The sequence below is a fragment of the Bactrocera dorsalis genome, chromosome 2, assembly GCF_023373825.1.
Source record: "Bactrocera dorsalis isolate Fly_Bdor chromosome 2, ASM2337382v1, whole genome shotgun sequence".
NCBI lineage: Eukaryota > Metazoa > Arthropoda > Insecta > Diptera > Tephritidae > Bactrocera > Bactrocera dorsalis.
In genome coordinates, this window is record NC_064304.1 from 22,404,791 (window position 1) to 22,420,829 (window position 16,039).

General features: G+C 40.9%; 1 protein-coding gene across 2 annotated transcripts; it reads right to left on the reverse strand.

Moving 5' to 3' along the window:
* Positions 1-41: 41 nt before the first annotated feature.
* LOC105233229 (uncharacterized) lies at positions 42-11,669 on the reverse strand. 2 transcript variants are annotated; one of them, XM_011215236.4, is made up of 17 exons: positions 10,846-11,669; positions 8,717-9,459; positions 7,975-8,647; positions 6,911-7,467; positions 6,051-6,358; positions 5,423-5,974; positions 5,207-5,364; positions 5,007-5,152; positions 3,889-4,125; positions 3,692-3,827; positions 3,513-3,628; positions 3,283-3,452; positions 3,140-3,221; positions 2,815-3,084; positions 2,003-2,761; positions 1,701-1,937; positions 42-1,584 (listed from the first exon to the last, which is right to left on the reverse strand). In XM_011215236.4, exons 1-17 carry the CDS (start codon positions 11,105-11,107, stop codon positions 292-294), a joined length of 6,699 nt encoding a protein of 2,232 aa, XP_011213538.2. In that variant the 5' UTR covers positions 11,108-11,669; the 3' UTR covers positions 42-291. The 2 variants fall into 2 exon arrangements, with proteins under 2 accessions (XP_011213538.2, XP_019848378.2); XM_019992819.3 differs by having other exon boundaries at positions 5,007-5,364.
* Between the last annotated feature and the right edge of the window lie 4,370 nt (positions 11,670-16,039).

Below are 16,039 nucleotides of genomic sequence, written 5' to 3' on the forward strand. Positions count from 1 at the left end.
CAGTACGACGTGTTTGAAGGGCAAATGAGACAAAAACAAACTCAACGCAAACACAGCAATAATGCATATAATTTATGAGGTATAAGCGAATATATATATATATAAAGTTATATTACATTTTCTCGTTAACACAAATATATATATATATACATAAGTAAGATGTAAATTTGAATACAATAAAAAACGACAAAAGAACTAAAGAAAATAAGAATAATAAAATAAAATAAACAACTCATATCACGAATCAATAAATTAAAAACAAGTTAAACTAATGGTGCTAAGCACCAGCAACTAATTGTTGCAGTGCTGCATCAGCCTCTGGCAAACGATTGTTTTGAACTTAACACTTAGGCTATCGAATATCACATCCGTGTCGTCCAGCTTGCGGTGCACTTGCTCAGCGTCGTTTTGATTTTGATTTAGTTGCGACTCCTCCTGCGCAAAGTAGCTCTTGAATTTCTCATTTAAGTTACGCTCCAGCATGGTGTTGTTATTGTTGAAGAACAGTACATACGACAACTCAAGCAAATAATAATCGAGATCGCCCAAAAAGAAACGCTCACACTCGAGCATATCGAACTTCTGCGCCATGAAGTGTTTCAACAAATAGTAAATTAAGTATTTCACGTCCTGGCGACGCAGTGGCACGGAGCCGGTGTCTTTGGAGAAGTATGCGAATATTTTCAATGCTTTGCCGGCGCTATTGCAATTCTGCAAACACAATACGAAAGCATCGACGAATTTGAAATTCAACATAAGCGTGCGTATACGATACTCCAGACGTTCCTTAGCGAAGTCGCACACCCTGTTTGGGTTGTAGAGACCGTGAAATACATAGAGGCAATAGTGTATGTACTGTCGCAACTCTTGCAGATTCGCATCATCCTCTACAGTCTCCTCAGCTTCCACGGGCGCATTCGAAGTGAGCGTACTTTGTGAGCCGGCCGCTTGTGTTGGTGTCTGTACGTCGTCGTTCGCATCATGCTTTGCCGTTGCTACTAGCGGACATTGCTCGGCACTCGGCTGACCGGCCACACAAACACCGCTGGCATCGGAATTTTCGGTGACGGGCAGGCGCGCGTAACTCTGCTCATCGGGTGTTAAATCATCCACAGCAGCGCTGTGTTGCGCATCATCCGCTGTAGCCGCGGCAAGTGGTAGCGCGCCCGCTGCACCTGAGGAGGGCAGCAATGAGAAGTTCAGTGAACAACCATCGTTCGCTTCATTGTTACTTAAATTCTCTAAACTTGAGATCATATCGTCCGAGTCTTGGCCGGTGACCACATTTTCGCTACTGTCCGCTTGCGTTGTCGACTTGTACTGATTCGATGGTGAGGGACGTTCAAAGTTGAGCGCATTGTCGAAATTTATGCCGGCCTCTAGCATGAATTGTGGTTGGTATTTTGGTATGTTCTTCAAATAGCGCACCGGTTCGGATTCCAAACGTATACGTGGGCGTGGCAAATTGATTTCCACCGGCACATCAACGCATTGACTTTCAAAGCGCATAAGTCGCTTGGTGGTGGGCAAACAGACCACACGTTGTTTCATCTTGTCGATGGATGGTCCGAGATCGCGACCGCACTGTGGAGCGAAAAGTAGTTTTATAGGTTATAAAAGGAAATACAAGAAACGCATAGATTTTGGCGAAACCCAAAACTTAATTCTATAGCAGTTTGCAAGATTTATAGCTGTCATACCTGTCCATTCGAGTTGCCGCCAAACGCTTTGACCATAAACTCTGTGGTCATGACGAGCGTGAAATCTGCGCCACAATCCACATACATGGGACGGTCGACACAATCGACGGGTGAGGGTTTGCTGACGGCACGTCGCTCCTTATCGCCAGTACCCAGTTGGTGCTCCAAATTTTTGCCCCAAGTGTACAGGGTGCAAGTAGACGAGATCAAGGCAAAATGGAAGAGTCCGCTTGAGATCTGTAAGAAAATATTGCAGCAACCATAGAAATGCAGTTTAGAAAAAATGGTTATTACTCATTTACCTGCAAAATTTGACCGGCTACCTCGGTGGTGTCCACCAAATGCGGAGTCATGTGCTCACATGGATCGCCCTCGGTCGTGACATTTGTTGCTGTTGACGTTGACGTTGGAGGCGGCGCGGTGACAGCTATTGTTGGCGCTGGTGTGTCCGTGTGCTTTGCCGCTAACTCTTCGGTCGCTGGTTTCAATGGGTTTAATGATTTGAGCGGTTGTGCGACCATTGGCTTAACTTCCTCGACAAACTCTTCCACCACTTCGTTCACCAACTGTATGGTTATCTCGGTTTCGGCGTTGGCAATGCCTTCTACAATTATTTCCTTCACGTCTTCATCTTTCAGTTCGTCAACCTCCTCCTGCTCGGCCGTCACTGTGGTGGCTAAAACTTCAATGAGTTCAGGTTCTTTAAAGGCGCTGTCTGTAGTCGATTCTGTTGTCGCAGCAGTCTCCCGAGTATTATCAGTGTTGGTGGCGATTGACGTTACGTTTTCGTTCACTATATCCGTAAGTATGCTGCTGGCGACCTCAGCGACCATAGATTTTGGCGCCTCGGCATATGCACTTTTGGACGTGGACGGTGCTGCGCAAGGTACGCTTGCATTCTCACTGGGCAATGTAGCCTCGAACTGCTTGCTCATTTCACGACGTTGATGTTCCTCCATTTTCTGTTTCGCATTTGCACGACGCTTGATCTGATTGGCTAAGCGCAGCGCTTGCGGTGAGGAGCCCCACGTGTACATGCGTCCATTCTCATCGACAGCTAACTGCAATTAATGCGTGAAAAGTGGGGGAAAAGTGGTAAAGTCAACGAACTTACGTTAGAAAAAAATTTGGTATGTATCAGTCTTATTCTTTCGTCGCACACGAACAGTTTAATGGGCACTAAACTCTTCACTTGACTAGCGCAATGCATTTCGTCGTCAGTAGAGGTGTTGCTTTGTCCTTCCACACCGCTAGGACCAGAGCCAATACCCAACTGACCAAAATGATTGGAACCAAACACATATAATTCGGTGGCGTTCGGATTGTTGGGCGTCTGACAGAGCACCACGCTGTGCGCATGCCCCAAGGATACTTGAAGTACTTTCTGCGAACATGAAAATGTAATTTGGAGTTTACAGAAAACCATCTTACATGCTTACTTTCGTTTTGAAGAATGCAACTATTTTCGGTTCGGCCACATTTTCGCAATTGCCATGCCCAAGTTGTCCGTAAATGCCCCAACTGTACAGGTAAACAAATAAATTTCAAATATTCTGCATATACATATTTGCGGCGCACTCACCCCCAGGTGTACAAGAGTCCATCCGCAACTGCAGCGTTGTGATATTGACCCGCTTCGATGATCGTTATGTTCTTGCCATCGAAAGCATGCAACATCATTGGCTGCAGTGCGACTTGCATGTCGCGCCCAATGCCCAACTGAAGCAGATTATTGTTGCCAAACGCATACAACTGTAAATAGGTGAGTTATTAATTTCTAATTATTGCATCTTCAAATAATTTCTAGCGCACCCCGTTGTTCGTTAGCACTAGCGTATGCTGGCGGCCGCACTTCACGGTATGCACCTCCAGATTCAATAGTGATAGTAGGTCCAAGCTCTTAACGGCGTGTGGCGGCTCTGGTGGATCTAAGTGGTGGACGCGTAAATAATATTTACTATTAATTTCAATTGTTGTAATTCATTACGTACCGGAGGAAGACTTGTTAACGCTATAACAGCAAGGCACTCCATTAGAACCCCAAAAGTAGGCCACACCGTCCACAACACAAGCACAGTGCGCACAACCAGCTGAGATGGGTTTAAAGCGTGATGTTTCGATTGCAAACTGTAGGGAGTGCAAATAATTAAATTAACTCAAACAAAAATGTCGGCATATGCTTCGCAACCTGATTGTCTTCGTAAGTGATGCGGAACGTTGACAATGCGTTCGTTATGTGTTCGCTCTTGGAGCGTTGAGATTCCATGTGTATGAGTACAGCTAAATATGTTTCGATGACAGTTTTACAAAAATCATATAAAAACGTTTTATTGTCGTTTATATTGTGCTCCATGTGGCCGGAGGAAGTGTGCGATACCATTGGACGTAGTACGGCGGCGAAGGGATTCAATTGGCGTTCCAAGCGCTGTAAAGAAGATACCAAATTTATTAGTGTTAAATGTACCCAGAAGTCTACGAAGATCCATATTAAAAATTAGCAAATGTTGTTAGACAAAATTATGGACCGATGGGATGCTTATTTTTGCCTAAATTTGTGTTGTTGTTGTAGAGAATACCTAAATCTTGTTCTGGGGAAAGCGCAAAACTAACAGTTCTTGAAGCCACTTAGCCGTAGGATCACGAAACGGGGTTTTTCGGCGAGGTCGGACTATAAAGATAGATATGTTAGGTTACCATATTTTGTTGTTGTTGTTGTTTTAGTAATGGAAATGTAGTTCTCGTTTCAGATAAGTTGTCATCGAGTTAATCCAACGGTAGGCCCAGGAAATGTGCTATTTCAACGAGGTCGGACCATAGGGAGTGGGGTGTCAGATGTGTAGGCTTAGCTGGACATGCAAAAAGGTGGTTAGAGTCATGTGTCAATACCCACGACAGCTGGTTCTAAGTTATCGGAATTGACACGGTTATAAATTTGCGGAAACCAGCCATGGTGTTATAGCGACAGAAAACATTTCCTGACTAATTTTGAAATGCCATACGAAACCCCATGCTATTATTGCAATTACCAGTTTTTCAGACGGAAAAACAAATTTTTTGGATATATGCGAAAAGGGAAAATAATTATAGACTTCAATCTGTTGTTGTTGTGGTAGCGACACAAAACATCCCTTAATAAATAATTTTGAGGAATACTACGGAGGTGGCAGTCATTGGTCGGATATACATAAATCCGTGGACACTTCGGATGCGTAGATCCACGTATGCATGTTATAAGAAACCCCTAGGGACTTTTAGGAATTTTTCACATCAAAAAATGTCTAAATCATCAGTTCAATTTCTACTCACCTCAAGTACGCAGGGCCTTATATTAGGTAGTTTGTCCTGTATGAAACCAAAATAGTCTATAGCGGTTTGCGGCAAATAGGTGATCGTCTCGGCGAAAATTGGCTCACTCAAATTATACAAACACACATTCATCTCTGTGTACCAGCCTAACGCAAAACAGTTATTGTTCCTTTCTTGCAAAGAGTCTTTACGATATTTACCGAATTCCTGTCCCACAACGCTGGTCAACGCCAAAAATGTGTCAATACAAACACCACGCGTCTTCGCCAAAACCAACGCCGACGAGAAGAGACCGCTCTGGCACAGCACAATGCTTGTCATATTGGTGTGATATTTCGTATTGGTCACAAGGAAATTCCTAAAAAATAAGAGGCAATCAATTTTAAGCATTTCACCACGGTGCAAAGCAAACTCACCACAGCGGCAAATAGTTCTTATCATTCACCGCACGCTCCGCCAAAGATATCAACAACAAATTGGCCAAATGAAACTGAGACGATGGCGACATTTGTAGATTGCTAAGCGAGTCATCCACGCCATAGTTATAGTCACTGGCCGATACGCCTTCATTTATCACTACATCTGAATTTTTAGCGGCCGTCAGCGGAAGTATTATGCGCACATCTTCCGAATGACGATATGTAATATCTTTAAGTAACGTTTTTATTATGGGACTGCTGAAATATTTCGACCTCAGCAAGTAGGTCGTCTTCAGCGCCATGGCACAGAGATGCATAAGCGCACATGTCTGTCCGAACATGGCCAATTTGAGCGCGGTGCGTATGGGTTTGATGCGCGCCGAGTTGTACGTGACCAGGGCCTGTGTGACGCGCTTGCGACGCAGCAGATAATCGCCGGCAAACTCTATGCACGCCTCGTAGGTGAGATCAAAGGTGTTGCAGAATTCACGACATTGTTTCCATTCACCCGCCAGTGCAGAATCTAGGAAGATGGCGAAGGGTTCCTTCCTGCAAAAATGAAATAGAAAAGAGGTTATGGTGAAAATGTATGTATTGAAATAGAGAAATTAAATTTTGACTTCACTTTAATTGTATGTAGTATACATTCTTGTTGGTAACCACATAGCAGGGATCGTAATTAATTTTTGGAAACTCATGCTTCATAATTTCCATTTGACGCAGCGAGTACTCCTCCTTCACATCGGCATGCTCATAGAACTGCACATAATCCATGGGTGAGCGTATATCCTTGAAATCGAACGCTTTGGCTTTTTCTTCTTTCGTTATGATTTCGCTGGGCTCACTCGAGCGATAGGTTGCCATTTGATAGAGATTCAGCACAGTCTCATTCTCAAAGCGAAATATAGTCAGCTGTGAAGCGCCGTTGAAGCACTAAAAGAAAATACAAAGTCAAAACAATAAAAAACGGTTATTTAGTAAATATAGCGAGTCAAAACAAGAAAAAATGGTAACTTCGGCTGCACCAAAACTATAACCGCGTTCTCAAATATAAAAGATTCCATACAAAAACTTGATTCGATAATTTTGTATGGCAGCTATATACTATAGCGGTCCGATCCAATCAATTTCTTTGGAGATTGTATCGTTGCTTTAAACAATAACTGGAGCCAATGCTCCACATAAGGACTTGATGTTGATGGTGCAGTTTGTGCCCGATATTAGAGGTTTATACAAATGAGGAGCTTTTTGGGGAGAACAAGACAAGCAAGTGCAAAATTTAAGACCGATATCTGAAAAGCAGAACTAGTCCACGAACTAGTCCGCGTTTATAAAAACAGACGAAATGTCGGACAGCTAGACGGCTTTATATATACATATATTGTATTTGGTAGAGTAACCGATGTTGTTGACTGGTGACCACACTTAAATATACCCTCTTCAGGATAAAATGAGAGTCAAACAAATATAATTGTGTATACTAACATCATCATCGCCTGCACGCAAAGTGGCCATTGCGCTGCTTATCACGCCCACCGCATTTATCGCATTACAGTGCGATAAGCTGTCGCTGGTGGACGGGCCGCTGGTGGTTGCACTCGTGTCCGCACTAAACGAACCAGCCGAATTGATATCCGCGAGCAGCGTGTCATTGCCTTCACATAGATCGATGACTTCTTCCTTCTCCGTATCGGTGTCGCGATTCTCCTTCTCCGTATTGCGTTCGGCATTCGTTAGGTCAGCGCATTCTTTCGCATTATCGCCAGCATTTATATCGACATATTGTATGGTGTAAAGCAAATTTGAGCTGATTAAAATATCATAGCAATTCTTCGGGATTTTATAGAGAAATAACGGTTTCAAATTAATATCAATATTATGCACGGTAAGATTGTTTGTGTGACTGTGTAGTGCGCTTAGCAAATAGGTGTTGCGCAAATTCTGTATGGTATAGAAGGAACCGCTGGAGTTGTTCAACACTTCGGGCGTCAGCGATGGTGAGTCCATGATGGCGAAGTTGCCAAGAGTATTTTCAGACACATCTGCAAGGAAAAACATGATGCATTAGTTTGATTTGTAAATAAGGAAAAATCATTTTCTTTAACAACAACAACAATTAAGCTTGTAAAGAAACGTAATATTTGAGGGGGGATATTATGAAATAAATGTATGTTTGGGAATTGTATTTGTACAGAGAACGCCAAAACGCAGATGATGTGAGCGTTCACGCTAAGCGAGTATTGAAACTGTTGTATATTTGTATGTCTGATTTGACTAACTGTTCGGCGAGAATGATTGTAAGCATGACAACAACACGTGTGTCGTAGCATAAACGTTGGCTAAACTCACCGCGTTTCGCACGCAATCTATTTAATAAAATTACAATACATTTTATAACTGAGAAATTAAGAAAGGAAACGGTTTTAAAAAGCAAATAATAGTCGTTTTAGAAATTACAATAGTTACTGGATTAAATAAGTAGAAACAAAGTGCTAAATTTATTTTTGTTTCTTTTTTTTGTTATAGATGCAGACAAATTGTTTACTTACAATCTTCGAGTTTATGCCGATTATCGGAGAGACGCATTTTGATGGCATTCAGCTTCTTTGTGCCCAGGCTCTTCAATGAGGCGAGCCTTGCGCGCGCCGCTGGCAAAATGCCAGCACGTGCATTCACATCGTCCAATTCGGGCAGCTGTTGTTGTGTGAAACGTATACCTGTCGCTGAGCTGCCATTGCCAATGCTCATGGTAGTGGGCACGCTGCCGCTGCCACTGCTGCTTGCGCTAGTATTTGTTGCGGGAGCTGTGTTGCCACTTAGGACGTTGGTGCTCGTTGTGGGCGCGGTGTCCAAGTGGCGATTGATCGCTACCGAATAGGGTGGGGGTGGTGGTGGCATTGCTGTTTTCGACATAGGTGTGTGCGTGCCGGGTATTATGACAGAACGGCGCAGTGAATGACAAGGCTGCGCTGGACCACCACACGTCGCTGCCGCTGCTGAAGTGCTGGGAATTTCATCGTTTCTTAAGAAAACGTCCTCATCCAATGCGCTGTTGTCCGATGCTGGATCAGAGCAATTGCTTTGTGTCTTCAGCGGCATAACAATCTGCCAGTCACTATCGCGCCCGTGTACCGCGCTGGGTGAGATCTCGCCTGGGTATATGTATTTGATGGCTTTCTGTTCAAGTAGTAATTTGAACTGCTGTTTTAACGATGAGGTGATCTACGAAAATAAAATGTTATGAATATTTTTATTTTTATTTTTAATGTATATGTATTTATTTATACTTACCAGCAACATGACGCTTTCAAAAGTGCTGTCCTTGCAGATGAGCAACTTCACCACAGAGCCGGTATCAATTGCCGTGCTCGCAACGAACGGGCAATTTGGACTCAAACCCACAAAACAAATGGAACCGTCGGAATAGCCGATAACAGCGCGATTGACACCATCTATAGTTTGCCACCACACAACAGCTAACGGGTAGGGGCAAGTAACCGAGGCCATAAACGATGTAGCCATAACCTGACTATTGCCCGTTTTATCTTCGACAACATTTGGTGGTGCTGTAGACGCCAACATACTGGCGGGCACATCATGGCTATACGCATCAAGATTTATGTTGACTGGCAGTTTTGGCTCTATATTCACCTCAACTTCTACGAGCAGTTGTGACGCTTGAGCGATACTTTCCCGTGATGAGGAGATCTTTTCAGTGTCGGCTAGCTGCTCACTTTCAGCTCCAGCTTCATGCTTTTCCTGCTCATCGCATACGCTATCTGCTTTGTCCTCTGCAGCAGCGGCATTTGGTATGACAGGCGGCGGTTGCTTTGCGATAGTTTCACTGAAGGTGGCTTGATTGGGGCACCTTTTTGAGTTGGGGCACTCATGTGGTCCCACAAACGGTATGATGTATGAGGTAATTTGTGTTGTGCTGTATGGCTGTTGCGGCGGGTGAGTCGAGTTCGAAGGCTCCATGAAAGTTTTGTCGACCACAGCGAGGGCGGGTACAATGTGCAGCGTATTGTCGAAACCTGAGCAGTAGAAATTTGTATTAATATTTAGGTTTTTAAAAATATAAATATGGATATGTAAAGTGGCACGTATTTTAAAAGCAACAATAAAAATTAAATTATTTAATCCGTTAAGTTCGGTTGCACCGAAGTTGTAGTACTCTTTACTAAAAAAAAAATCCACGAAAGAACGAGATTTTAACAGTCAGTTTGTATAACCGCTATAAGCAATAGTGGTCCATTCTGAATAATTTTTCAGAGATTGTACCATTGTCTGGGACAATAATAAATGCCGAATTATGTAAAGATATCCTAAAACTAAAAAGGTTTTCCATACAATGACTTGCTTTTGATCGGTCGGACGGACATAGCTAAATCGACTCAGTTCGTCACGCTAATCTTTATCATATACATATATTTTGTAGGATCTCCAACTATGGCTCCTGGGTGCCACAAACTTCGTGTATACTAACTGCTCATGTTATAATAAATATTAAACCTTCATAGCACGATCTGCTTGAGAATTTTCTAGCAGGCTAAGATTAGAATTTATTACTTGAAGTAGAGCACCTTATTTATGGTTTCTAGATATTAACGGGTATTTACGTATCATATACGTATATTTATAATAATATTAAAATGCAAATAACAATGAGCTATTATTTGCATGCATTTTATGGGGCTAAATACTCTTCCTCATAAGCAGCTATTAATACTTGTGCTATCATTATTTCATTGATATGTAACTTGTGCAAGCTCAATTTACAGCGACATGCTGTCTAGAGTGTCTGTGACGTTATTAGCGCACAAAGACATTGACAGCATATGCGATTGCAAAGACGAGGCCGTAGGTCTTTTGCATTTATCAAAGTTTTTTTTTACACATTTCTCACCCCACTTTTTCTTGCTACCCCGTTACTTTCACAGTTCAATGTACCCAAACACCTATGCGTAGATAGCACACTCGCTTGCCGCAAAAATCAATTGATAAACAAACATATAACAAAAACAAACTAAAATACAAAAATCAATAGCATAAAAGTGGAGAAAAAAAGTGTATTAAAAAACTGAGTGCATATATCCCGTGGGCTTTCTTGATTTAATGTACAATATGTAATGGGTAGTGTAAGCCATGGTGCATGATACCTTGCAGCAACTAATAGACCTACATTTACATGCTAGGGAACAGAAGATTCCTTGTTGACGTCATGCACATTTTGCGCCCATTGGTCATATACTACAAGTTTTTAGCTGTATTTTGTTGAATATGATATGTATATACATATATATTTAATTGGACATGACAAATCGATTTAACCGTGCTCATTGGCAACCAAACGACAACACACTTATGGTTTGGTTTATTATTTCATTATTTTTTTTTAATTTAAATATTTATATACTCACATAACACTAATAACCAAGTACCGGATGGATCAAAGCAAACGTCATGAATTACACGATTAGTGCGACGAAACCAGGAAACTAATTTCAACACTTCCTGCCCACCTTCGCTGGTGTAGCGCAGCACTATGTCATTTTCCTCCGAGACGAGACATAACAATTGTTTGCGTGCATCATACTCACTGACCGTAGATAATTTGCAATTTAAATTGGTAATAAGCGGACACAGTTCGAAAATATCTAACTCTTGTAGTAACGCAGCCATCCCGATAAATTACTACGATTACGGTGGGCTAACAGCTTAGGAGGAGTGGGTGTTCCGTGTGAAAGAGAAAATAATCTCAGTTAATCTGTGCTGACACTTCTCTTACCAAGAATTTTCTTTTTATGCCTTGGTTTTTGTTTTTTTTTTGCACACAACGTTGCTATTACAGTACCCGATTATATTAGAATATATGGCAAGCCGAAATATTTTCTGCTACCCGTTTCTCGCCAAAAAAAAATTTTCGCGTGCACCAACACCTTTCCGCCCTTTTCACTAGCTATTCTTTCTACTGACACCTTTCTTTCCGTTGTCTGCTGATATAGCGCTGCTGGTGTTGGTGCTTTCTTTTCTGCCGTTATTGCTGATTTATATGCTACTCCTCGCATTCAAATCACATTTTAACGATGATATCTTTCATTTACACTTTATTTATAAAAGGAAAAAAAACAGATATTTGCTACAATTCTAAAATAATTTACTGCAAATTTACTCTCCAACTGCACCTATTTTTTAATGTCAACCTCCGATTTGCACTATGAAAATGGTTTGCTCCTTTTATCGCGAAATGTCAAGTGCAAGAAAACAACAGAGAGCGAAAATTCCAATTGTGACAAATTCTTGTACGGCAGTGCTGCCACCTCACCTGTAAATTAAGTGTCTTAAACTCATCCTTTTTAAATTTGCAAGTTTTCAAAATCTTGAAAAGTCTTTATTAAAAATAAACTAAAAATTCGAAAATACTCGTTAAACATTTAAACAAACTGTGCAATTAATATAACTTCTCACACTTATATACACTAAATATTGCCACTACTGTTAGTGGTGATTGGAACCTCCAACACAATTCAGCTAGTGAATCTGTAGATAAAACTTCTTTGTCCGTCTAAATTACATATATCTGTCCTTTTACTAAGTCTTAGTATTATTATTGTTTTGTGTAATTTCGATAATTTTAACTAATATTCGGTGCTTGTCACTGTAAAAATTTCGTCAGCAGTATGGCGTACTTATTAAAAATATGAGAAATATTAGCCAAGACACAAACTTTTCCGGTGAACAGTGTTTGAAAACACTGTTTTCGCATTCGCTTCCTTTTCCTTTTACACTCATACGCCTGCAAGGGCCATTTGAATTTTGAAAACACTACTTTTATCCCTAGCTATATCCTGCTAGCCATACGAATTTGTGTGTGTATGCACCGTTTGTAGCGGTAAACTTTCGCGTATTTGACATTTAATAAAATTTGCTAATTCATTTTGTGCGCTATTCGTGTAGTAATTTTTAGTCAATTCTGTAATTTTTTTGTTATTTATTGAAAAAGTGCAAGCAAATAACTCCCGGTATATTAAATAACAATAGTGCGTGTTCATAGTTTTAATGTATCAGCTGCGAATTTTGGTATTTTCTTCGTGTATGGAATGGGTGATGCAATATTCTGTGGAGTGCTTCACAAAATGGTAAGTGCCTTTATTTTTGTAAATTAATTCTTCGGGGTGCAAGTTTGGGGTTTTTATCGGTTAAATGAGGACTATAACATACATAAATCTCCTTTATTTCCATAGCTTCTATAAGAGCACTGTTGAACATTTAAATGCCTGACGTACACTTCTGTATCAAAATTAGGTTATGTACGTAGTTGCAACAATTAATTGAGTGTTATTGAATTCAGCAAGTTGCAGAAATTGTTGTTTAATATTTTGAAACATATAATAAACTGTTATGCTATAGTAAAATTTTTAATTTTTGAAGTATAACCACATGGAGGCATCTTAACTTCGCTTAAATAGCGAATGAATAATTTAAGTTGATTATTATGCACTCTTGGTGGCTTTTTATGAACATTTTTAACTTGCTTAGAGCTAATATGTTATGATTCATATAATAGTAATGATATTGAATCCCTTAAAATAATCAAAATATCAAAAATTATTAATAATGCCAAATAACTAAACACATATGTATGTAGTATGGACACGAATACTTTAGCGCGATGATCATCTTCGTAGTGGTGTTAACCTAAATTTTGTTTACACATGTGTTTGAACAGCTGTTCTTTAAAAATCCACCCTTACGGTGCGAAAATAGATGAAATCAAATTTTAACCCTGCCCTCTCGCATATAACGGTTTTGTTAAAACTAAAGCTCAATCTCAGGCATCAAATACCCGGTTATTACGGCGCGATAACGGTCGCTATTGACGGTTACATTCTCACTGGCATGATTTTTTTAAGAAACATGGACCGATGATTCCACAGGCCCACAAACTACACCAAACCGTTGTTTTTTTCTCTGGATGAAATGGCAGCTCCTGAAATTCTTCAGATTGCTCCTCGCCGCAAATGCGGCAATTAAGCATGTTTACATACATACATATATACATGTTGAACCAGAAATGGGCCCCATCGCTGAACAAAATTTGGGTCGAGAACGTTGTTTCTTCTTGCAACTTGGGAAGGTCGAGCGGCTTTAGTTCTTGCACAAGCTGTATTTTGTACGCTTCCAATTTAAGATCTACGCAAAATGCGTCAAGTCCTTACATACGTCAGTCCGAGTTGCTGCGAACGGCGCCGAATCGACTCTTCATGGTCTTCGTGTACACCCTCATCTACGGTTACTGTATTTTCTTCACTGCGTGCTTTATGTGGTCTATTTGGTCGAATATTATCCAATAATGAACGCTGGGTTTCAATCGGTAGGCCGATTAAGTTGAAAATAAGTTGAACGAAGCGTGCGAAACACATTCTTTACAGAACGTGAATTTTCGTAATAAAGTTGAACGATTTCTAAACGTTGTTTAGGCGTAAGTCTTTCATGAAGAAAAAAATGGCATGACAGCTTCACACGACTCACGCGTACCTTTATTTGGATCACCCGTTCTAACCAAAAGTCATTGACGCAATTAACTTAGTTTTGCGAAATCAGTGATAAGTTTTAGAATGTCCCAAGAGCTAACTCCTTTAATTGCATTCAACTTATTTAAAGGCAGTGGAAGGTTGCTTTGAGCTTATATGCGCAGATCCATGTAGTAATAAAAATGAACTTTCCCCAAAAGCACAAAAGTCCTTTATCAAGTTTGGTTCGTGTGTGGTATCCAACGACTGCAGAATTTCTTCGCTGATATATAATATTAGGAGCAAATTCAGATGTTTGGAATTACGCTCACGGAATCGTTGAAAATTTTGGTGAGTATACGCTATCACGACAACAAGTAAATATTTGAGTGTTACAAAGTATTCAGTAAAGTTCACGAAGTCTTCGAAAACATGCCTCATGCGAGTCGTCCATCCATCTTGTTTTATGACGGTAATATCGAAGAAGCCAAAGAAATAGTATATTCTTCGTGAGAGATGTATCATATATGTATGTCACCATCTTTTATGGATGATCTAAAATCTGATGATAGTTAGTGGTGGATATGAAGTGTCATTGCTAGACTTGTACCAAAGGGCCTGAATCATTTGCAAAAACGACATTAATTGAATATACCTATACCCTATATTTATCAAACGAATTATTACTTGTGACGAGACATGAATGAATATGATAAAGAAAAGGCTAAAATTTGCAGACAGCATTGAAGGCCATCCCTCCCGAGGCTAGCATACAGGGTTTGTCCGGAAAGTAATAGGATTAATTCGATTTAAAAAAAATTATTGAACTAATCGTTACAATTCTTTAAAAGCATTCAACATAGGCTTCTTTAGCGTCAATGCAGCGCTGCCAACGCAATTTCCAAGCATTGAAAGCGTCACGGGAGGCATTCTCTGAAACAGCCTTGAGAGCCCTGGTGCATGTTGTTTGGATCCCCTCTGTCGTCTCAAAATGCTTGCCTTTCATCGGTCTTTTCAGGCAAGGAAACAAAAAAAGTCCGGGCCACATCTGGGTTGTAGGGCAACTGCGAAAGCATTGAGATGGCGGCCTTGGTTAGGTGTGAGCGGGAGCGTTGCCGTGTTGCAACTTCCAATCGGCTGCGATGTCTTGTCGGACCCGATTGACCCTTCGTTTGAGTCTTTTGAAGACTTCCACGTAAAACTTGGCATTGACGGATTGTCCAGGAGGAATAAATTCATGGCAGACAATGCCTTTGATGTCAAAAAAGACAATGAGTAGTTTTCACTTTGAATTTGCTCATTCTTTCCTTTTTTTGGCGACCTCTTCCCGGCCCGCCACCAGGCCTGGTGCTACCGAAACACACTACACACTTACTAAAACCACATCTGGGTAAGCTTACTTGATCATATCAAGCCTCTGTCGCAGATTTACCGAGTTTCACACAGAATTTAGTCGCGTACCTCTGCTCTGAGTGTTGTGTTTTCGGCTTGCACCACTCACAGAAACACGTCACGCCGAATTGTTTGTCCTGACTCTCCAGGTGCTCGGAGACAACTGATCATCCGCTCGGTCGTTAGTTAGGAACGCTCTCTACCGAATCCAGCCGGGGCGTGCACGCTCCGAAATACAGGCGCGGCCTATTACTTTCCGGACATCCCTGTATTGTATAACAGGTATATGGAAACTTGGATTAAATGTTGGCTTGCTGTTATTGGCTCAGGATCTAAGTTTGAAGGCGATAATAAAGTAATGTGTTGAAAGTGTTGTTTTTTGAGTAATCCGGGTGAAATTTGATCATAAGCTAGATCAACATTTTAATTCACTTAGTTTTCCCTACAGGGACTTGAGTTTAATCGTGCTGTTTGTATGACAGCTATATCCTATAGTGGTCCGATATCGACGTTTCCGACATATGAGTTACGAAGTTAGTCTTTAACCTTGGCCCGTTCCCTCGATTTACCAAAATATTCACTATATTTACCTAGGCATATATGTGGATGTAAGCGTCTATAAATTGTTTACTTAATCATCTTCAATTAGGCGACAACTAGTACAAATCGCCAGATTAAAAAGAAACTCAAACCTAACCATTGCCAATAA

What these genes read in the sequence shown, in the direction of transcription:
- LOC105233229 (XM_019992819.3), bottom strand. Translation starts at nt 11,107, where the DNA reads ATGGCTGCGTTACTACAAGAGTTAGATATTTTCGAACTGTGTCCGCTT. An exon ending in TCGGCATAAACTCGAAGATT is followed by an intron (nt 7,468 to 7,974) that starts GTAAGTAAACAA and finishes TTTTCCTTGCAG; the next exon opens with ATGTGTCTGAAAATACTCTT. An exon ending in AAGAACTATTTGCCGCTGTG is followed by an intron (nt 5,365 to 5,422) that starts GTGAGTTTGCTT and finishes CTTATTTTTTAG; the next exon opens with GAATTTCCTTGTGACCAATA.